Below are 25411 nucleotides of genomic sequence, written 5' to 3'. Positions count from 1 at the left end.
TGACGTTAAGATTAACGTTGACTTGTGAAAAACTGTAGAAATTAGCGACGGTTTTTCAAAAGCCGTCGCTAATTAGCGTCGCTTCTATTTTCATAAAATAAAAAAAATTAATTTTAATAATTTTTTAAAAAAACTTAAAATCGGACTATGCTAACAATATTAATGATCTTAACTAACAATTAAAGATTTACAAAAAATTAAAGCGAAAAAGTTTACCCTAAGTCGAAACTACAATCGTGTAATGGAGAAAAAATTTAAAATATTAAACCGTCGCTAATTAGCGACGGAGTTTTTTAAACTGTCGCTGATTAGCGACGATGTTTTAACTCATCGCTAATTAGCGACGGTTTAATATTTTCATAAAATAAAAAAAATTAATTTTAATAATTTTTTTAAAAAAACTTAGAATCGGACTATGCTAACAATATTAATGATCTTAACACTTAAAAATTTACAAAAAATTAAAGCGAAAAAGTTTACCCTAAGTCGAAACTAAAATCGTGTAAGAGAAAAAAAATTTTAAGTGTTGTGAAGTGATGTGTATGAAAATGGAAAGAGAGTATATTTATAGACAGTTTGTTTTATACTTTTGGTAAAATAGCGATGGTGATTGCAAAAACGTCTATACTTCAAGGTTAATAATATTACCGTCGCGATTAGCGACGGTGTTACCAAAACCCGTCGCAAACTGTCTATAAAAATACTCTCTTTCCATTTCATCAACACCACTTCACAACACTTAAAATTTTTCTCTCTTACACGATTTTAGTTTCGACATGTTAGTTAAGATCATTAATATTGTTAGCATAGTCTGATTCTAAGTTTTTTTTTAAAAATTATTAAAATTAATTTTTTTCATTTTATGAAAATATTAAACCGTCGCTAATTAGCGACGAAGTTTTGAAAACATGTCGCTAATTAGCGACGGTTTAATAAAAACCGTCGCTAATGTCAAGTCAACGATAATCTTAACGTCAAGATAACGGTAGGGATTAATTCGGGAAGATTTTGAAAACTTGAAGGATTAATTAAGCAGTCAAAAATGAGAAGGGACTAAAATAGGAAAAGCGGTAAACAATAAGGACGAAAATGGGTATTATCCCTTAATATTAATATCAAGGTTGTAAATGGCGGGAGGCGGTGGCGGGGCGGTCGGTGACCGCCTACCGCCTCGGCCGCCTAGGCGGTGCCCAGGCAGTGTCTAGGCGGTTGGATTTTTTTAAGTAATTTTTTCTAGATAATCATGCAATATTATCATTTTTATGTAAACTGTGCAATTAAATAATGTTTAAGTAAAAAATATAATATCATCTAGATAATGTGCAATTAATAAAGATTCATCATTATATTAATGTTATTATGCTAACGAAGTAATATATTTTTTTTACCAAAAAACTAAGTTTAAATTTTCAAAGTTTCAATCAATTATCCATCATTAGAACAAGTACTAGACTAAACATAACTAATTTTCCAAATCATCTACATATGCACCTTCTACTACATCCACGATCCTCTCACCATCGGACTCAATCAACATTTTCTTCATTCTCCTCCTCCGATGTTTCTAAATATTCATTAAGTTCTCTAATGGGGATGTTCCTTGCACTCCTCCTTGGATGTAGCACTTCATCCACTCGAAGGCCTCCACTACCATTCTCCAAGTAAGACCTTTAAATAGTCATAATATTTAAAATTAGTTGACTTTGACTTGGTTTTAAAAATTGTTGACTAAGTTTTTAAAATTGTTGACTAGGTTTTTAAAATTGTTGACTACTGCCTCGCTCGCCTGCTCGCCGCCTCGCCCGCCACTGCCTGTTCGCCACCTCGACCCGCCTACTCTCCGCCTCGACCCGTCTCGACACCCGCCTCATGCATAGGCGGTGCGGTCGAGGCGGCCTGATTAATATTAATAAAGAATCAACAAAAAACAAACGTGCAGGAGTATGACTCAACTTTATTAAGTTAAATGACAAAACAGAGAAATGATTATTTTCCCTTAAGTATGTCAAACATGACAATAATTGACAGTTTATATCATACTTATCATTATTAATTTGCTTGAATACAAATTTATATACATCATTTGGGAATTTTTGTTATTTGTATATGCTTTATGTTAGTTTTAAATAATTATTATTATACTACTACTTTTTAAATATAATCTTTGATCATATTGGATAGTGGATACGATTGAAATATAATCGTTATTTATGTTAAATATGGTATTTATATTTATTTATTTGATTGATTGATATTTTTGTTTATATTTTAGAAGTATTTGACAACCAAGAGGTACCTGATACCTAACTGGAGAAGAACCCATTATATCTCTGAAAAGTAAATTTGTATTGGTATTTGATTTTTATTTTTTATATGTTCAAGTATACATTTTTCTAGAAATTTGTTTGAACCAGTTTAGAATTTGTTTGTTTTTTTTAATAAAACATGTATTTTTATTGTAAATGTTATGAGCTGGTGTCTACATTAATTATCTACAAAATATTGTATTTTTAAGCATTAAAATTTGATATTATACACTGATAAATTTGATATTAAATATTGGTGTTTTTAAGTATTCACATTTTTTTTATATAAAAAAATGCAACCAAAAAAATAAAGATTGATAAATAAATAAAGAGTAGGTTTTTTGTGAGACGGTTTTACGAATCTTTATCTGTGAGGTGGGTCAACTCTATCGATATTTATAATAAAAAATAATATTCTTAGCATAAATATTAATATTTTTCTTGGGCTGACTCAAATAAAATATCGGTCTCACAAAAAATGACCCATGATACCGTCTCACAAAAATTTTTGTCGTAAATAAAAATGAATGATGAGATGAGAAACTTCTCATAAGCTGACAAATAATTCCTGTTTATAGGTCATTTTCTTCTCAACCTTCAAATGATACTCTTAAAATGTGTGATCTTGTATACAGTTCATCATCATTTTATAGCTAACTATTTGATTACTAAAAAATAATGGAACATTATATTAAAATAATATAAGAAGTCAACTATAAGGATAATTTTATTTTAATTTGGTCAATGAAATAATATTGTCACAATTTGAATATTCCCCACTACTTGGTCGCATACCATATCAACCGACAAACAATATCAAGAATTTTGATATTTAAAAGATTTGACATGACAATTAGTTCTCAAACAATTTTTGACATTATAATTAGTTCTCGAACACGATATCTCGTAAATGAAATTTTTTTCCCCGTTACATTTAAATTAGTTTCATGATGATGGATTCGGTTCTATTCGACATTCTTAGCTTCATTTATGTAAGAACGTTGGTGTACATGTACACACTTTAATTTATACCAAAAAGCTTATGAGTAGGTATCTTGTGAGATGGTCTCACGACGGATCAACTCTACCGATATTCACAATAAAAAGTAATACACTTAGCATAAAAATAATATTTTTTCATGGATGACCCAAATAAAAGATCTGTCTCACAAAATACGACTCGTGAGACCGTCTCACACAAGTTTTTGTCAAAAGTTATATTGTATATCAAAATTATTTATATATATATATATATATATTAATGAAATAGCATATATATATTAATGAAATAATATTGTAAGTGCTCGTAAAACGTGTTCCCATAATCCAGATATTAAAATTATATATGTTCTAATATATAATTAAATTAGAGAAAATTTCCATTTCAATAGAAAAAGAGAACAAACACTTTCAACGACGAGTAATTATAAATAAAGAATCTGTTACATATAAAATAATAGATTATTACTGATATCATTGTCCAGCTTAAATTTTTGTTAATCATAAAATAGACATACGACCATATTTGTAATCCTCAATTTTTAATTAAACCATTTCTTGGTAACTTTATATCATGTATATAAATTAAGATAAAAATTGATTTGGTTCTCTAATCTCTAAATCGAATCAAATTAAAAACGAGTAAAAGAATTCATTAGATTGAAAAATATCTTGAATTTTCTTTAATAATCGTTTCTTTATTTCTTTTCTTCTAACAATTATAAATTGTTCCATTCTAGATTAAATCTGTCCGTTTATGATTTTCTCATTGAATTAATTAATATATTTTGAATCACAAAAACTCAGGTGAGACTATCTCACACGTAAATTTTATGATAAATGTTTTCGACCCATAAAAAATATTAATTTTCATCTCAAAGGAGAATTCCTCAACGTCAGTATTTTCCGATGCCACATGATTATTCCAACGAATCGGGACTAAAAGCCAGATAAAATAAAATCAAAACCAAAGTTTGAACATTTAATAAATCAAAACCCAAAATAAAATACATTAGTGGACAAAATAATAATTTTCAACATACTTTATTTCTTGGAATGTTTAGGACTTTAATCCTATAGTTCGAATCAAATTGATAACTTTTGCTCTTATACCAATTACAATACTACAACCTACCTTTATTAAAAAAATAAATAATATAATTGATAATTAATTACATAGCTCATTTAACATGGCACACACCAAACCATAGCCATTATTATTGTTTAAATATGCCCACAAATAATTAAAATTCTATATTATATTTATGCAGTCCTCAACAACAATGTGTATATATTTAGGATTAGAAGAGTTCAAAGAATTAGTATTAATTAATGTATAGCTTCTTGATCGACTAAATGATCATTTTCTTCGTCTAGAATTCGAGCTACATTGGGTAGCCTGACTTTGGCTCATTTCGATCTTCGATCGATATATACATATATTGAAGATGTATGATCCCATTATCGCGAAAAGTTTCACTCGATATGATCGCAAGCGACTTGGATGTTGTGCATTCATCATGTTGACAATCACCATATGCTCAACTTTCTGGCCTCGTCTGCATCCCTTCGCATCTAGTAAGTAGTAAGTGTGTTTCGTTTCGTTCGGTTATGTATATTGGAATGCTCGTCTTGATACGAATGTGCTTCATTTCCACAGCTATTGATCATGGTGTCAACTTGCCATTGTCAATGAATGCTATGCTTGAAATTACTTCCGAGTCAACAGGTGAGTAGTACATATAAGGAATGTTCTTTAATGATCATCTCCTAGACTCGTGAGTCACAATTTAGAATTAATGTGTTTTTTGTCTTGAATTTTCAGAAGTTGAAATGAAGAAAATGGATCCCGTCTGCAGAATCTTGGAGGCGGATGCAGATTATTGTGAGATGGAAGGAGATATAAGGATTGATGCCAATTCCTCCACCATATTTCTTGTAACATCTGCCGAAAAATTCGTTGGAAATTCGACCACTTCATGGAGTATACAGCCTTATCCCAGAAGGGGAATTCATTATATCAAGAAATGGAATGTCAAAATTGTAGGAAATATCAATAACATCCCCAAGTGTACTGAAAATCATAAATCTCCTGCCATACTCTTCTCGACTAGTGGTTTTGCAGGAAACCTTTTCCACGATTTTGCGGATTTGATACTTCCGTTGTACACAACTTCCTTTGATTTCAAACAGGATGTGCAGTTTCTGGTGAGTGATTACCAGTCTTGTTGGCTGTTGAAATACCACGAAATACTCGAAAAGTTCACTAGACATGAGATTTTAGCCATTGATGGACAGAAACAAGTACATTGCTACAAGAAAATGGTTGCTGGCCTGAACTTTCACCAAGAACTAATCATAAATCCATTATTAGTCGAATCAAATCAAACCCAATCCAGTCTTTCAATGAGCAACTTCAGAAGACTCATGCGAGAAACGTATTCCTTAAAGAGAACACATGCTATGGTTATTCGCAACACAACAGGTAAGGGAGATAACTTGACAGCGCGCCGCAGGCCACGTATCATGATCATAACGAGGAATAGAACACGAATCCTCATGAACAACGATGAAGTCTTTCAAACTGCACAGGAGCTAGGCTTTGAGGTCGTCTTAGCAGAGGCGCAAAAATCGACTAATCTATCAAGATTTGCTAGACTTGTGAATTCGTGCGACGTGCTGATGGGAATACACGGAGCTGGTTTAACCAACATGGTTTTCTTGCCTGAAAACGCTGTCGTAATTCAAGTGGTTCCTCTAGGGGCTATGGATTGGTTAGCTAAACATGATTTTGGAGACCCTTGTGTTGATATGAAGTTGAAATACTTGGAATATAAGATAGGATTGAAGAGAGTTCTTTGAGTTTGAAGTACTCAAGTGATGATCCAGTTTTGAAAGATCCATTATCCATTCACAGAAAGGGATGGGGTGAATTGAGATCCACTTACTTGGAAAATCAGAATGTCACCATTGATATTGGCAGGTTTAAAAGTACATTAGTTGAAGCACTCAAGCTTCTAAGTCATTGAAGAATATGATATTAATCTTGTGAAAATGTACAATTTTTTAGTGATTTCGCTTCTTGAGGAAGTTTTTTACTGTAAAAAACTGATTTCCGAATGGGTTTATCAACATACGTTTATATATGAAAGTTTGATCACCAAAAAAATTAAGTGGGTTCCTTCCTTGTATTGACCATCGAAATGCTTTATATTAATCTTTCCTTTTTAGAACCAATATAAGCTGAATGGGGAGAAAGGATCTCTACGGTGTACAATACCATGCTGTACACTATGGAGTCATTGGATCATGTGGACCTCACGTTATATGGAACACGTTACACAGATAACCATCTTTCGGCTAACCTTGCATCCTCCATCCATCAAGACTGAGGCTTAGATTATGACAAAGAAGCAGCTTTAGTAGCTGGATAAAAAGACTTTTACTCTATCCTATTGAAGTCCTATCACTTATATGCCTAGTATTACAGTGACTACTCCTAATATTGGAAGAAATCTGATCCATCATTGAGTAGGAATAATAAAAATCGAATATGACATGTCGATTTTCGTCGTCAAGCGCACCCAAGAGGGCGCACCCAGGAGGTGAGTTTGATACACAACACAATGTTGTGCACTGTAGAGTCGTTGGATCATGTGGACCTCATATAAAGTCAACTTGATTCAACAGTAATATTGTGCATTACACTAGATCCAAAACCTTGAATGTGTAAGTATTGGCCAACTAAGATAACTGACTGAAATTGAAATTTAACAACATAGAAGATGAAGATCACAAATAGGCCAACATAAAAAATAAAAAAAAATACAGTTTTCTCATTAAATAACATATTTTCCTAACAAACCTGAAATATAACATAATCGGTTAACGACGGGTGTTCCTTATGTGAAGGGATTTCTAAAACTGATTTTAAAATGTGGCAACAAAAGATGTTTTTAGTGAATGTTAATCCAACTTAATTGATTATTAACTAAAGATGTCCGATTGAGAGTACACGAGCAGGGGCGGATGGTGTATATGGCAATAGCCTACTTTTGCCGACAAAATTTTGTCTAAACTTTCATAGTCTATTTAAATTAGTGGTTTTTAACATTTTAATATCCTTCAAATTGCAGCTTTAGTTTGTGAAGATGTGGAGACTTTAAAGTTGAGATTTTGGGAAAATTAGAGGGATAATTAAGATTTTATGAAGATTTAAAATTCTAATTATTCTTTAACTTGATGATCTTATAAATCAAAATGTTGATACAACTATAAAGTTCAAGATGTATTATCTCTTCCCAGATTAGTCCTGAGAGGTTCCAATCACAAAAATCTTCAATATCATTCAAATATTTGGCTCAGTGGGCAAAAAAAATTGAATCTTCAGTGTTATTATGGTTCAATTAAATGAATGAATTGTGAGTGAATAGAAGTTAAAAGGGTCGTAAAAATTTTCAGAATTGTTGTTTTTTTGGGAGATGGTTTGGGTAAATTTTAAATGCTTGAATTCCTTCCAAGGTAAATGAAATAATCTGAAATTTTATTTAATGAGAAAATCAAATATGTGGGATATGTTTTAAGATGTGGTGGAAGGAGAAAATAGTTATGCAATTCAAAAAATATTATTCGCCAGATTAATATCCTGGCTACACTCTTTACATGAGGTGATGAGCAATAATAGATCAAGTGTTATATTAAATATTTTGAAATGAGTTGCAAATATATGTATTTTCAGTGTTTACAAAAGCGGTGGGCGGGCGGGTACCTTCTAGCACCAAAGCGGCTTTTTTACCTAAATATCTAATTTTTCTTGTTTATCTCCATTTATTTTCAATAATTCATATATATTATATTCAAACTCAAAATCAATGACATATTCATTTTTTTGTCTAATACAGATTGATTGAAAATATGCCAATTTTTTTTAAGAAAATAAAAAATTATATATATTAAATTAAGCTGCATATTTTCTTAACAATTCCTAGAGACATTACCTTTCTGAAAGTCGGGACGGTGGACAGCCGCTGAGCGCCTAGACGTCACCTAGGTAGTCATTGTTATAGTAGGTGCACAGTGAGCTAACTTATGACATGAGTTTTAATTGACTCTTATGTGAAAAAATATTTATTTTAGTAATATTTTATGGTTTTATTCAATTATGACATTTATTTTATTTGTTTAACCATATAAGATACATAAATAAAGTTATTGGATATACTATAGGTACCTTGATATTTGCCTCTTAACGTAAGATCATGAAACTAATTAGAAAGCATACCGTAAATTCTAAATAGGTTCTTAATAGATTCAACAGCCTAAAATAAAGATAAATGTCGTGTGAGCTTGAGTTTATAATCTTTTATGTAAATGTCATGCTTCAAAGATGAGCGCATGAAGATGTCCATTGATACAGATGTGTGATTGTACTGTGATTGCATATTTGATTGGGATATACGAGTTAAATGGACCGTATTGTACGCTAACCATAGCTTAAAGTTTTTGCATACACTATCAGTAATGCCTAAGAGATCATGAGGCAATGCTACTAGACGCTCTAACTATGATCCGACATGTGTAATCAGACTTGAGTTTAGACGTTCTTGGTCAAAGGGTTGATGAAAAGAATGAGACTAATTAGGGTAAGCCTGAATTGCAATAAATGTTATTTTGCATCACACGAAGTTGTGAACCCATGACTAGCTGTATCTCTGATCCATTGAGAATCACACATATATTGGATTATGTGTTCTCGTTGAGATAGCCAAGTTCAAGAAGTTGAATTTGGCGATTATAGTTTGATAGAGATCAAAAAAATTGTTTATATATGAGTTTATACGTTGATTTCATGTAACGGAAAATGTGGAAGTTAACAGATAATTAAGTGAGAAGTGTGAACTATCTTTTTTTTTTTAACTTTGTTTTAGTTAAAAAGTTCAAAAAAACAGACTTCTACAAAAAATGGAACAGTTATAAAAAAGTTCTTTCGAAATTTTCATTTTTCATTTTATTATCGAGATTTGTAACCTCGATACATCGGCGTTGTCTGATCGTCGATCAGGATTATAATGTGTTCACAATTATTTATTTAGTAAATTTAGAATCTTACAAATTATATAGTAACATTATTAGATGTGATTGCTATGTACAAAATTCTCATGAAACATTCTTGAAGACTCTAGAATGTATTAACTAATTAATTAAATAATTAAATAAAAGTTATTTTTGTTTTATATGTGTATATATGGATATACAGGAATATATATTGTATTATCAAAAGTTGATAATAATTATACATGATATTTTAAAGAATATAAAATACATACATGAGAAATTTATAATAAAAAAATTATTGTATACTGATTCAAGTGAGTTATTTAGAAATTATATTGCATTTGTCCTGTACATTTACCAAGGTTTTGGACTTGGAAACATATATGACTCATATTTATCAATTAGCTCTCAATTATCGATCATCTTTTATTATTTATAATGCATGTGATATATTATAAATAATCAATACGTGCGTTATTATTATAATATAATAAGAAGAGTTGGATGAATCCGGTAAACATATAAACAAACATGACAGAAGATTTTAAAATTAATGATGATACAAATTTTCAAAATTAAAATATTTTATTTTGGATAAGATTCAAAATTTAAATCAAGCATATTAAAAGAAAAATTAAATTTTTTTTAATATTTTCTTGTCTTCCATTGACGGTGGTTGCATGATGAACGCTATCCGTGATCAGTATTTAGATCATAATATTGGGAAGACTTGGACGCTGGAAATTTGTGACTTCCACTGACATATTTGATGCGAACTACGTGGAACTCTCATGACTTTGGCTCCTAATATTATGGGATCTCATGGCAATCGCCAACTAAGGTTCAAAATCGATGGGTCGGGTTCGACACGTGAAGATAAATGAAATCGTATTATTGGGTTCTCATTAAACGTGAGGTAAAAATATATGCGCCTTTTGGAAATTATGATTGACTAATATTATTTGGGACCATAATTCAGAAATTGGGTCTTGCATACTCACTAAGGAAATTGGACTTTCCGTTTTCATCATAGAGTGATAAAAATGTCAAAATAGTGGGAGATAATTCATAGAAACTAAAGTCCATATTTTATATCTTATAAATATTTTAAAATTTTCGGCAATGATTATCTCTTTCATATTTAGTATATTTAAGATTTCATTATGTCATTCATTTATGTTATTCTTGATTAAAACAAGTTAACCGAAATCTAATTATCAAAATTGCCTCAGAAAAATATTTTGAACTCGGAGAAAATGACATACACATTAATGTCAGTCTTGTTGAACTGATAAAGTATTCTAGATGGTTGGACCATAGTATGCAAATTAAAGTATAATATGCTCGATTCTATATCAAATGAACTGTGGAGACAATTTGAGGAAATAATAAATGTTGTTGACATTTGAATGCACATGCAAGAGTTGTACAATGCTGAAACTCGTACATTGATGCACAATACTTTAAAGAAGCTCATGATTACATTCATGCAAGACGAGGCTCTGGTCCATGAGCATGTTGTGAATATGATTGGGCTTATTGAGAGGGTGGTGGGCCTGTAATTGATGATTCACAATGAGTTACATAATGACATCATCTCGTTGTCAATCTGTCACTCACGCCCCGAAACCAAGGTGTAAATGACATCTGATATTGTTTAGCAATTTCATTGAAAATAATAATCCTCGTAGCAAATAGCTAAAAATCAGTCTAATTCATAAAAGAACATTGTCTTTACATATGTGAAATACAAATAATGCGGAATCTGTTCTTACAAAGAAAAGTGCAAATTGTGGAAACAAATAAAATATAATCATGAAATCAGGACTTGGTCTTGATAACTCTGGATTTTTTCACAAGCCTGAAAATTGATCTTGTTCAATCTCTTGCACCAGTTTTTCATTATTATCTGTGGAGGGACGCAAGGGAGTAAGCGTTTTGAGAAACACTCAGCAAGTGGGGGCCGATTGAATACCAGAATAACAATATATACATATTCATATATTTAAAGTGATCTTTTCTCAGAGCAGAAGACGAAAACGGCACAGACAGGGTTCAGGACTTATATAAGACGATCATATCATATCAAATAGAACAAAATCTTATCAAATCAGAATCACATACTAAACACAGATATTATAATAATGACCATGGGCTATCATTGATCTTGGCTCTCTCTAGGGCCTTCTCTAGTAAATGAGCTTCCTTTGGGCCTTTTTTGCATCCGAGCTCCTTCTGGGGATGTGCCATCATTTGAATCATATAAAACAAACTTATCTCATTGGGATGAAACAGACGGATCAAACCGATCAAATCGAAACGAAACAGACGAGACTAATCGAATCAGAACAGAACTTAGGAAAAGAAGCAAATGCGAAGCAAACGATTCAAGGCAAAACATACAGTATATGATCGAAATTTAACACATACATAAGTCTTGAAAACATATATAAGCCTACTTACTGTGATTCAAAGTTGCGGTTTCGAACATGGTCGATACTTGAACGTAACCTTGGCCGAACCTGGGCAGAGCTTGAACGTGAATTGGACAGCATTACGAGCAAGACTTGGACGTGATACACACGCAAAATAATGCCTTAAAATGTTGGCTAGACGCTGTAGAAACTCAACTGGAAGCGCACGATCTCGGCAGCTGACGATTCGAATGAGGCTTGATTTCGATTTTATTGGTGCTTAACTCCTTATGGAACTTCTTGGCTTGAATATAATTGATTATTTGGACAGATTAACACCTTAAGACAATGCCCTCTTGCAGCCCAAAATTTAAGAGCACAAAGGCAATCAGAATCTATTAATTAAATAATAATATTAATAGTAGTGATTACTAAGTACAAAATATCATGAAACATTTTAGAAGAGTGTAGAAAAATCAAGATACAATAATCGCTCATTTAATTCATTAATAATGTGATATTGAAGGGATTTTGCCCAATGCTTCGAATATTGTAAGAAATTAAATGCAAACTTCGATGGCTTTTTGCTATATAAAAAAAACTATGAAATGGGTATATTTCTCTTTGAAAAAAAGAAAGTGAATGATAAAATTGGAAACTTTTCTTCTGCTGACGAACAAATATTGTTTACAGTCATTTTCATCTCAACCGATCTCTACCTTCAAATGACATACTCATCAAAATTCCTATTCTTCTTACAGCTCATCATGATTTATAAATAACTATTTTAGTGCTAAAAAATGTTTAAAATATTGTTACGGATCTCAAATGTCAACCATAATTGCAATTTTTTTTAAACAAAAAAATTGGTTGATGTAATAAATTCACAATTTTAATATTCCTCCACTACTTGCCCTCATCCCATTCCCATATATATTAATCGACCGAGACGACAAGTATATTAATATTTCAAGATTTTTTTACATTCTTCACCAAGTGCTCTTGGCTTGATTTTGTAATATTCTTGATATTTTATATATACATACACTACTATTATTTTACATTAAAATTTAATATGTTTGTACGTGTTGTGTGCCAAAAATACATACTGAAAAACAACAATACATTATCTATGTCACTCATGATATTTGATTTGGTGAAGCAGGTGAACGTTTAACCAATGATCATGAGTTCGATTTCTCCTACAAATATTTTCTTGGACGAGTTTGTCACACATGTTCTGCCCAGTGTAGATTACTTGATATGTGTAATTTGCAAGCTATTGAGTTAGTTCGAAAGTTTACTCGGTGCGCATCGAAGTGTTACAAGACTAGCTACGACGTGGAACCTACCCTTGTAACGAAAAAAGTAATCTAATACATAATTAAACAGAACATTAAAGCATATGTAGCCATTATTGTTTATATATGCCCACAAATAATTAAACTCTACATTATATTATGCATTTCCCACTGGTAAAAAGTCCAAAACAACAAATGAGTTCTGATTTAGGATTAGAATAGTACTGCAAAGAATTAGTACTGATGCATAGCTCCTTTATTAACTCAATGTTCATCTTCTTCTTCCTCTAGAATTCGAGTTGCATCGTCGCCACAACTCGAATAAAAACCAGGACTTTGGCTCATGATCTCCATCGCAATTGGATAAAGATGTATGATCCCATCATTGTAAAAGGTTTCACTCGATATGATCGCAAACGGCTCGGATGTTGTGCATTAGGTCATGTTCACAATCAGCATTTGCTCAACTTTCAAGCCTCATTTGCTTCCCTATGGATCTAGTAAGTATATATGTATTTCGTTGCTTTGTTGTTCGTGTATATTCAAATGCTGGATCCGATTCAAATGTGCAATGTTCACAGTTGGTGATCATGGTGGCAACTTGCCATTTTCATTGAATTCTATGCTCGAGACTTCCGAGCCATCAGGTAAATACTTGCATTGCAGCTATGCCATACCAACATGTAGTGATCCACCTTAATCACCAAGATTTGATGCTGTAAATGTGTTTCGCTTCGAATTTTCAGAAGTTAAATCGAAAAGGCCGGAGGCCATTTGCAGAATCTTGGAGGCAGGTGCAGATTATTGCGAGATGGAAGGAGATATAAGGATTGAGGCCAATTCCTCCACCATATTTCTGGTGACTTCTGACGCAAAAATCATCGAAAATTCTACCATTTCATGGAGTATACGGCCTTATCCCAGAAAGGGAATTAATTATATCAACAAATGGACTGTCAAAATTGTAGGAAACATCAGTAACATTCAGAAGTGTACCCAAATTCATGAATCTCCTGCCATACTCTTCTCAACTAGCGGGTATGCAGGAAACCTTTTCCACGATTTTGCGGATTTGATACTTCCATTGTACACAACTTCCTTTGATTTTAAAGGGATGTGCAGTTTCTTGCGAGTGATTATCAGCCTTGGTGGCTGTCGAAATACCGCGAAATACTCGAAAAGTTCACTAGACATGAGATTATGGCCATTGACAGACAGAAACAAGAAGTGCATTGCTACAAGAAAATGGTTGCTGGCCTTAACTTTCACAAAGAACTCATCATAGATCCATTATCAGTCGAATCAAATCAGTCTCCATCTGGTCTTTCAATGAGCAACTTCAGACGACTACTACGAGAAACGTATTCCTTGGAGAGAACACTGGCTTTGGCTAATCGTAACACAGCAAGTAAGGGAGATAGCATAACAGGGAGGCCACGTATCATGATCATAACAAGGAAAAAAACTCGGGTCTTGATGAACCATGATGAAGTCTCTCGAGCAGCAAGGGATCTAGGCTTTGAGGTTATACTAGCAGAGCCAGAAAAATCGACTAATCTATCAAGATTTGCACAAGTTGTGAATTCCTGCGATGTGCTGATGGGAATACATGGAGCTGGTTTAACCAATATGGTCTTCTTGCCTGAAAACGCCATCGTTATTCAAGTGGTTCCGTTCGGGGCAATGGATTGGATTCCTAAAGTTACTTTTGGAGACCCTTGTGTTGATATGAAGTTACAGTACTTAGAATATAAGATAGGAGTGAAAGAGAGTTCCTTGATTTTGAAATATTCAAGCGAAGATCCAGTTTTGAAAGATCCATCATCCATTAATAGAAAGGGATGGAGTGAAATGAGTTCCATTTACTTGCATAATCAGAATGTTACCATTGATATTGACAGGTTCAAAAGTATATTAGTTGAGGCACTCAAGCTTTTAAGCAAGTGAATATATATATGTTGAGATAATCTTGTGAAAGTGTAAAACGTTTTTTATTGACTACAAATATTGAGGAGTTTGTTATATGTTTTTGCTCAAATGGCCACAATAACGTACTTTCGATGATATATGATTTTTATGGACACCTTATAACTACAAATATTGAGGTCTCCAAGTATAGCGACGCACAACCACACGTCCACACCAACTTTACTTTGGAGTGACTTGCAAAAGTTTCTTACTTGCATAGTTATTTGAACACCATACCACACAATTTGAGAAAAAACACCTCCTATTGTATGTAAATTCCGAACCATTGTAAGAATGAAATAGTTCGTTTATAAGAATAAGTCTCAAAACTCTCAAAGACTTATAAATACAAGTATATGAGCTTACAAGTGCAAAATACAAGAATTTGTGATCTTATGACTCAACTTATGCTGATTGTAGCCTCCCATAGGTGGTATCACAGCCTCCAAACTGCCACAAAAAATTCAAACTAGTTGTTTTCTTCGTCATTTGTTCTACAATAGCTATATGTCGGGATAAATGACTAGCTCGAGTTGGACCATCGAAGTCGCTTGAACCTACAACTTGTCTCTCGTACCCGGTCTATACGAATGCTAGGACCATAAGATGGATGGCTCGTCCCTTCATCTAGTAGATTTTAGCATATAATTTCCAATACTTATGTAGTTTGTACATATAATTTCCAATTTTTATATAGTTTGTTCTAGGGATGTAAACGAACCATGCACTCGCGAATACTCGGAGCTCGGCTCGATAAAAATCTCGTTTGAGATCGCTTATTAAGCTTATCGAGCCGATCTCGAGCTTAAGAATATTTAGCTCGTAAGTTCGCGAGCTTGAGTTTGAGCTAGAGCTCGGCTATCTTTTTGGGCCATGAATTTTTGTCCCACATTGCTATTTTAGTGAAATTCAAGAAATTGAAATGTTATAAAAATAAGAAGCATATACTTTAAATTCTCTCATCTTAGTTCGCTTTTTGGCTAAAAATATTGGAGGAGCTTAAACAAGCATGTTTAATGAGCTTGAAATGAGTATTTTTAACGAGCTCGAAACGAGTCATGCTCTTTATGTTGACAATTCAAGCATAATTTGTATTCAAACCATTTTTCAAAGTTTGTTCAAAGTTAGGCTACCAAACTTTGAAAATACATTCATCATTCACGCTTCACCAAACCCAAATTTTTTCCTATAAATAGCCATATATTTGCATCCATCCATCCATCCCAAGACAAGCAAAAACACAAACAATTGAGTATTGTATAGCCTAGTCATTTAAATAAATTTTAGTATGCTCTGTGGTTGCGGCAATGTCTGATCTTCCACACTAGAAAGAATTTTCTATGTGATTAGAGTTGTGTGAGATCCACTTTGAAAAGAATAATTATTCTTGAAATTCTTGGTGTCCCCTAAGTTGTTCTAGAAAGAGTTGTTATCTCCTATTGTTGTAGGAACGATTTGTACCTATTATTAATATAGTGGAGATTTATTTTGTTGGACTTCGGTCTCGTGGTTTTTCCCTAATTTGGGTTTTTCACGTAAAAATCATTGCATCGTTTTCTTCATAATTATTATCATTGTTGATATCGTGGAAATATTTTGATCCGGTATTACCACTAAAAGGTAAAGAATCAACACTTCCGCTGTAAGAAAAGTTATTTAATTTGGCTATCTTTCCCAACAAGTGGTATCAGAGCCACATTAGGATACATGGAAGAATCCATTGGAGGGATGTTTAAACTCAACGGATCAAATTATTCCATTTAGAAGGCAAGCATGTTGGACATTCTATATTGCAAATATCTGTATTTGCCATTGAGTGGTGATAGTGCCAAGCCATAAAACCTATTAAACGAAGAATGGACTATACTGCATCGGAAAGCTGTCGGTTTCATACGATGTTTTATCGAACACAGTATCTTCCATCACTTCGCGAACGAGAATAAAGTTGATGCTCTGTGGACCAAAAAGTGTATATTTTTGGGTTATGGTCATACAAAGTTCGGATACAGATTATGGAATCCATTGAATCAAAAGATTGTTAGAAGCCGAGATGTTTTATTCCTCGAAGATGAAATTGGTTTTGATGTGGAACACAACAAACAATCGCAATCATCCAATTCAGAAATTTCTGTAAATTTAGATCCAGTTTATTTCCCCCACAATTCATGATCACAGGGGAGAAACACAAACTGAGCATGATGAGTTAATTGAGCCAATAAATGCTCAAGAGTCAAGAAAATTCTTCAACTCCACCTTTAGCAACAAAGACCAGAAGGTCTACTAGACAAAGAATACCTTCTACGAAATACAACCCAAATGAGTATTTGATGATCACTGATGGCGGAGAACCAGAGATTTTCAAAGAAGTTGCATCAAGTACACAAAAAGATAAGTGGATTGAAGTGATGAAAGAAGAGATGCAATCGTTTCATGAAAATCACGCCTACAACTTAGTAAAGCTACCAAAAGGTAAGAAAGCACTAAAAAATAAATGGTTTTGCAGGTTGAAGACTGAAGAAAGTAAATCACGGCTAACGTACAAAGCGAGGCTAGTTGTGAAGGGTTTTAGCCAGAAGAAAGGTGTTGATTTTGATGAAATTTTCTCACCAGTGGTGAAGATGTCCTCTATAAGAGTTGTTTTGGGACTTGCAGCTAGTATGGATCTGGAAATAGAACAACTCGATATTAAGACTGCATTTCTTCATGGTGATCTAAATGAAAAAATATATATGGAGCAACCGAAAGGATTCATAGTTAAAGGCAAAGAGGATATGGTGTGTCGACTAAACAAAAGTTTGTACGGGTTGAAACAAGCTCCAAGATGATGGTACACGAAGTTTGATACATTCATGATGAATCATGGGTATATCAGAACCAGTTCTGATCATTGTGTATTTGTTAAGAAATATGATCATAATGATATCATATTATTGTTGTATGTTGATAATTGTTCATTATCCAAACAAGATAGAAAAGCTTAAGGGAGAGCTTAACAAGTCTTTTGCAATGAAAGACTTAGGACCAGCAAAACAGATTCTTGGAATGAAGATCTTCATGGATATGGCCAATAAGAAACTATGGTTATCTCAAGAACAATACATTGAGAAAGTTCTTGAAAGATTCAAAATGGATAAATCAAAGGCTGTTGGCACTCCACTTGCATGTCATTTGAAATTAAGTTCCATTCAATGTCCCACAAGTGAGGAAGAAAAGAAAGAAATGGAAAGGGTTCCTTGTGCTTCAGCAGTCGGTAGTTTGATGTATGTGATGGTATGTACGAGACCTGACATTGCTCACGCAGTTGGCATGGTAAGTCGCTTTCTCTCGAAACCTTGCAGAGATCACTGATCAGCAATGAAATGGATATTCTGATATCTGAGAGGTAGTTCTAGGCTTTGTTTGAGATTCGGAAGTAGTCAAACTGCCTTAGAAGTTTATACTGATGCATATATGGCTGGTGATGTTGTTCACAACCAGATACTTGATGACATTTGCAGGAGAAGCTGTCTCATGGCAATCAAAACTTCAAAAGTACGTGGCATTGTCCACAACAGAAGCCGAGTACATAGCCACAACTGAAGCATGTAAAGAACCACTATGGTTGAAGAAGTTTCTACAAGAGATAGGCTTGAGACAAGACAAATTTACGCTCTATTGTGATAGTCAGAGTGCAATTCATCTGAGTAAGAACTCCAGTTTACACTCAAGGTCAAAGCATATTGATGTAAGGTATCATTGGATTCGACATGCGTTGATCAACGAGAAATTGTTACATCTTGAGAAGATACATACCAATGATAATGGTTCTGATATGTTTACGAAGTCATTGTCCAAAGAAAAAGTTGGAAAACTGTAGAAATGTGGCAGTTTTGTTTGAATGTACCAAATGAAGCTTGAGGGAGAGAATTGTTGACAATTCAATCATAATTTGTATTCAAACCATTCTTCAAAGTTTGGTTAAAATTAGGCTACCAAACTTTAAAAATACATCTATCATTCACACTTCACCAAACCCAAAATTTTTCCTATAAATAGCCATACATTTGCATTCATCCATCCATCCCAAGACAAGCAAAAACATAAGTAATTGAGTGTTGTATAGCCTAGTCATTTAGATAAATTTTAGTATGCTCTGTGGTTGCGGCAATGTCCGATCTTCCACACTAGAAAGAATTTTCTATGTGATTAGAGTTGTGTGAGATCCACTTTGAAAGTAAGATTGATTATGTCATCCAAGAATAATTATTCTTGAAGTTCTTGGTGTCCCCTAAGTTGTTCTAGAAAGAGTTGTTGTTATCTCCTATTGTTATAAGAACGATTTGTACCTATTATTAATATAATGGAGATTTATTTTGTTGGACTTCGGTCTCGTCATTTTCTTCATAATTATTATCATTGTTGATATCGTGGAAATATTTTGATCCGGTATTACCATTAAAGGTAAAAGAATCAATCATTCCGCTGTAAGAAAAGTTATTTAATTTGGTTATGTTTCTCAACATATTAAACATGATAAACGAGCTATTAATGAGTCAAGCTAATCGCAAGCTTGGTAATTTTCAAATCAGCCAAGCTCTCGAGTCTAATGATAAAAGTTCGAATTGAGATCAAGCTTATATATATCATAAACAAACCGAGCTCGAATCTAATCTTGTTCGGCTTGACTCGACTTGTTTACATCCCTAATTTATTCATTCTTAATTTTGTTAGATTTTATGCTGCATGATAAGACTTGTTTTTACGTGTTTTTAGTGTTGGTTTTGAGTCGCATTCATGCATCATATAGTTTGTTTTAGTTTAATTTTGCATTTTTTAGCATTATTTAGCATGTGATTGATCTCGTGTGTTTTGTGGTTATTTTGTAGGAATTGAACCAAAAAGGTGGGAGAAAATTGGTCAAAATATCGAAGAGGATTCGCTAGGGCAGGTCACCAGCGAGCATTTTGGTCTGGCCGAGGATTTTATGCGCAAGTGTCTCGCTAGGGCTGTCAAAAGTGACCGCCCCAGCGAAACCTAGGGACATGCTCGAGGAAGTTTATGCGAGCACCTCTCGCTAGGGCGGCCAAAATATACCGCCCTAGCGAGAAGCGAGATTCAGGAAGATTTGTTTCCAACTTTTTATGGGCTCTATCCTACACCTAAACCTAATACACGAGATCAGCGATCTTTTTTGGGACTTATCATATTTTTCATCACTTTTCTTGGAGGAGAGGCTAGAAAAAGGAGATTTCGAAGACCTCGAGATTTCCACGCGTCGTGGCCGTCATCCATCGTCATCTTTAGTATTTTCATTATTCAGTATTTTATTTCTTACATTGATTGTTGGTTTTTATCATGAATTTCAGTAGCTAAACTCTAGATTTGTTGGGATCCTACCCCGTACTCGGTGTTTAACATTATTTCTCGACGTTTTTATTAGTGATTTGTTTATGCTATTGTTCTTTCTTGTTTCAATCGAAGCCTAGCTAACTTCCTTTGATTATTTCATGTTGTTGATGATTTCGATAGAACAATTAACAATAGGATCAAATAGTATAAACCACGGATTTACAATTTTAGTAGATATACGGAATTGGATACGTGTCGATAGTGATAGTTCACCCGGATGAAAGCTAGTGGATTCCATAGAATGTAATGCAATCTTGAACTGTTAAATAATTGAGGACACTTGAGTACTGCATGTTTATGATTAGTATTAATATAGCTCGACAGAGTATATTAATTAGTCTAGGGAATTCCGTCGAATGCACGAGTAAAATTCGAGTGTAATTATTTAAACACGAGTGGTAGGTGAACTGCTAATTCCCAACAAATTCATTTCTCAATTGATTTAATCCAAATTAATCATTACTTTCTTGAATACGTTTTCTTTGCATTTTAATTATTTTAGTTGTTTAATTTACATTAGTTTAATCATCAACTCATTTTATCGTTGCTAAAGAAATTTTACTTGAAAATAAAAATAGTGTAATGCAGTCCTTGTGGAACGATACTCGTATTCACTTACGTTTATTATAACTTGACTATCGTGCACTTGCGATATTTAAATCGAGCTTTCATTTATAAAATAAATTTTGGGACTATTCAATGTGCAAGTTTTGCTCGATCAAGTTTTTCGCGCCGTTGCCGGGGACTGTTGATTCACAATTTTTATTTTTCATTTAAATTCTTTAGTATTATTTATTTTATTGTTATTTGATACTCTCATTGTGTTGCAGATTTTTCTTGTGGTTCATGCGAAGATCACTCGAGTTTAAGCTTGAGCCTTTTGACCCCGAGATTTAACGCACAGCTAGACGTCGACTACAGCAGCAAAGAGCGAAGGAAAGAATGGAAGACAATCAACACAGAGAGGAGCCAAGGTGTATACCGATGATGGATTATGCACAGCCGTCTCTTGATGGAGCACGTCCAAGCATCGTAAGACCAGTCATCCAAGCTAATCAGTTTGAGATCAAGCCAGCTATCATTCAGATGATTCAGAACACTGTCCAATTTGGGGGAAGTGCACTTGACGACCCTAATTCTCATATAGCTGACTTTCTTGAAATTTGTGATACTTTTAAGTTTAATGGCGTGTCTGATGATGCTGTTCGTTTGCGTTTATTTCCATTTTCACTGAGAGATAAAGCTAAGCCGTGGTTAAACTGTTTGCCTGTAGGGTCTATTACTACATGGGAGGATATGGCAAAAGCATTCCTGATCAAGTACTTTCCTCCGTCGAAGACTATGAAGCTTAGAGCCGACATTACTACTTTTGCTCAATATGAGCAAGAGTCACTTTACGAGGCATGGGAGCGCTACAAGGACTTGTTGAGGAGATGTCCACACCATGAGCTGCCTCTTGGGTTAGTTGTTCAAACTTTCTACTACGGTCTGCTTACTCCTAACCGTACTATGATAGATGCTGCTGCCTGTGGTAACTTACTGAGAAAAACAGCTGAGGAAGGATATGAGTTATTGGAGGAGATGGCTGCTGGTAGCTATCATCCTCAGTCTGATAGGCAGAGACGAGGTGCTGGAGTTAATCAAGTTAATGATTTGTCGGCGGTTTCAGCACAGTTAGAGGCTTTGAATTGAAAGATTGATAGGATGAGCATGAGTGGGTCGGCTATGCGTCTGCAAGAAATTTTCTGTGATAAGTGTGGGGGTGAGCATGACATGCAGGATTGCCAAGATGGCAATCCATTCTATGTGCCTGAGGGAGCACCGGTAAAACAAGTGGGATTCCAGAACCGTCTTAGAAATGACCCTTATTCGAACACATATAATCCGGGATGGAGGAATCACCCAAACTTTTCATGGGGAGGTCAAAACAACCAAAATCGCCAACAAAGAGGTCCACCATATGGGATGCACCAAGGATTCAAGCCAGAACCGCCTCGGGAGGAGAAGTCCAATTTAGAGCAAATGATGACTAAATTTATTTCTGCAACAGAGACGAGATTTCAGAACCAAGATGCATCCATAAAGGGGTTAGAGAATCAAATTGGACAATTGGCTAAGTTGATTGCTAATAAGGAGCAAGGAGCTTTGCCAAGCAACACGGAAACTAACCCAAGAGAACATGTGAAGGCTGTGGAATTGCGTAGTGGAAAAGCACTCGAGTCTAATGAAGAAAAGACCAAGCACGGTGAGGATGAGGTGGAAAATCAAGGAGGTAAGTCTTCTAACTCTACATCTACACCTATTGCACAGAATAAAATTTTTATCCCTCCACCTTTTCCTGCAGCAATGAAGAAAGCTAAATTAGATGAACAATTTGGTAAATTTCTTGAGATATTTAAAAAATTGCATATTAACATTCTTTTTGCTGATGCTTTATTGAATATGCCAAGGTATGCAAAATTCTTGAAAGATATCTTAGCAAATAAGCGGAAGCTAGAAGATCATATGACGGTGAATTTGACTGAAAATTGCTCCGCTTTAGTTCAAAACAAGATGCCTCCTAAGCAAAAAGATCCAGGGAGTTTCTCTATACCTTGCATTATTGGTGACATTAATTTTCATAAAGCTCTATGTGATCTTGGTGCGAGTATTAATCTGATGCCTTTTTCTGTGTTTAGGAGACTGGGATTAGGTGAACCCAAGCCAACTAGGATGTCGTTGCAGCTGGCTGACAGATCTGTCAAGTATCCACGTGGGATTATCGAAGATGTTTTGGTGAAAGTGGATAAGTTTATTTTTCCTGCAGATTTTGTGGTACTTGACATGGAGGAAGATTTAGAGATGCCTTTAATCCTAGGGAGACCGTTTCTGGCTACAGGGAAAGCACTGATTGATGTTGAAGAAGGGAAATTGAGACTGAGAGTTGGAGAAGAAGAAATTATTTTTGATGTCTTCAATACTCTCAAGCACACAATGCACAATGATAGTTGTTTTCGTATTGATGTCTTGGATTCTCTCGTTTGTGATTTTATGCAGAATGGATTGAAAGAACCATTGGAGGTCACTCTCCCTACTGAAAAGAAGGAGGACGAGCTAGACGAGGAAAAGATGGAGATGGTAGCTCACTTGAATGCCATTCCTCCTTGGAGAAAGCAAGTGAGGCTTAGACTAGAGGAATTGGGAGACATAAAAGATTTAATGCCTCAAAAGTCAAGCCTAGAGGAGCCACCTACTTTGGAGCTCAAACCACTACCTCCACATCTCAAGTACGTATATTTAGGAGAAAATAATAAATTGCCTGTTATTATTTCCTCTTCTTTGACAGATGATATGGAGAGTAAGCTCTTGGGAGTCCTTAAGATAAAGAGCATTCGCTTGGAAGGTTTCGGACATAAAAGGATAAGTCCTTCGATCTGCATGCACAAAATTCTGATGGAAGATAAATACTCACCTCTAGCACAACCACAAAGGAGACTCAATCCAAAGATGCAAGAGGTAGTAAAAGCTGAAACAATTAAACTTCTTGATGCAGGTATTATCTATCCTATCTTTGATAGTGCGTGGGTAAGTCCTGTACAATGTGTGCCTAAAAAGGTTGGGATTACTGTTATTACTAATGAAAAAAATGAGTTGATTCCCACTAGAGCTGTTACGGGTTGGCGTGTGTGCATAGATTATAGGAAATTGAATGATACAACCAGTAAAGATCACTTTCCTTGCCATTTATCGATCAAATGATTGAACGATTAGCAGGTCATGAATTTTATTGCTTTTTAGATGGATATTCGGGATACAATCAAATCACAATTGCACCTGAGGACCAAGAGAAAAATACTTTCACTTGCCCTTATGGTACTTTTGCGTTTAGGCGTATGCCCTTTGGTTTATGCAATGCACCTGCAACATTTCAAATATGCATGACCGCTATCTTTCATGACATGATTGAAAATTTCCTTGAAATTTTTATGGATGATTTCTCTATTTTTGGCTCCTCATTTAATGAATGTTTAGAAAATTTGAACTTGGTGTTAATTAGATGTGAAGAGAGCAATTTGGTGTTAAATTGGGAGAAGTGTCATTTTATGGTTCAAGAGGGAATTGTGTTAGGACACAAGGTATCAGAGAATGGAATTGAGATCGACAAGGCCAAGGTGGAAGTAATCAAAAACCTACCACCACCTTCATCAATAAAAGGAGTTAGAAGTTTCCTAGAGCATGCTGGTTTTATAGGCGTTTTATTAAAGATTTTTCTAAAATTGCTAAACCTTTATCCTCTTTGTTGATGAAAGATGTTGAATTTAATTTTGATTCTACTTGTCTCCATGCATTCGAGATACTCAAGGAAAGCTTGGTGACAGCACCTGTTCTGACTGTCCCTGATTGGGAGTTACCGTTTGAGGTGATGTGCGATGCTAGTGATACAGCTGTTGGTGCGGTGCTGGGTCAAAGGAAGAACAAGGTATTTCATACCATCTACTATGCAAGTAAGACTTTAAATGATGCTCAATTGAATTACGCTACTACTGAAAAGGAATTACTTGCTATAGTATTTGCTTTCGACAAATTTCATTCATACCTTGTTCTGTCTAAAGTAACTGTGTATACAGATCATTCTGCCCTAAAATACTTGCTTGCTAAGAAATATGCGAAACCTAGGTTAATTAGGTGGATTTTATTATTGCAAGAATTTGATCTCGAGATTCGAGATATAAAAGGTGTGGAAAATGTAGTTGATGATCATCTGTCTAGGCTTGAGCATGTTAGAATTAAGGGCATTGACGATGATATAGATGACTGGTTTCCTGATGAACAATTGCTTGAGATAAATGCGTACCCTTGGTATGCCGATTTTGCAAATTTTCTTGTCACTGGCACACCTCCACCTAATTTATTGTTTCACCAAAGAAAGAAATTCTTTTCAGACGTGAAATATTATTTTTGGGAGGAACCGTTTTTGTTTAAGATTTGTGCAGATTCCATG

At 34.3% G+C, this 25411-nt stretch overlaps 1 protein-coding gene, 1 long non-coding RNA gene and 1 other non-coding gene across 3 annotated transcripts; 2 read left to right on the top strand and 1 right to left on the bottom strand.

Moving 5' to 3' along the window:
• Positions 1 to 4710: 4710 nt before the first annotated feature.
• On the top strand, positions 4711 to 6334 carry LOC140824070 (alpha-1,3-arabinosyltransferase XAT3-like). Its single transcript, XM_073185671.1, is given in 4 exon segments — positions 4711 to 4883; positions 4966 to 5034; positions 5131 to 6144; positions 6147 to 6334. Coding segments are annotated over 4 exon segments (1401 nt in total). The 5' UTR covers positions 4711 to 4753.
• Positions 6335 to 13255: 6921 nt separating this feature from the next.
• Positions 13256 to 15093, top strand: LOC140824563 (uncharacterized). The gene is made up of 2 exons (XR_012116378.1): positions 13256 to 13721; positions 13821 to 15093. It is a non-coding gene; the product is annotated as an uncharacterized lncRNA (long non-coding RNA).
• Positions 15094 to 21774: 6681 nt separating this feature from the next.
• LOC140824895 (small nucleolar RNA R71) lies at positions 21775 to 21881 on the bottom strand. Its single transcript, XR_012116512.1, has one exon. It is a non-coding gene; the product is annotated as a small nucleolar RNA R71 (small nucleolar RNA).
• Positions 21882 to 25411: the final 3530 nt, after the last annotated feature.

This window comes from Primulina eburnea, chromosome 2 (assembly GCF_022965805.1).
Source record: "Primulina eburnea isolate SZY01 chromosome 2, ASM2296580v1, whole genome shotgun sequence".
Taxonomy (NCBI): domain Eukaryota; kingdom Viridiplantae; phylum Streptophyta; class Magnoliopsida; order Lamiales; family Gesneriaceae; genus Primulina; species Primulina eburnea.
The sequence above is the reverse complement of the archived record's forward strand: the minus strand, read 5'-3'. Positions and strand labels throughout refer to the sequence as shown.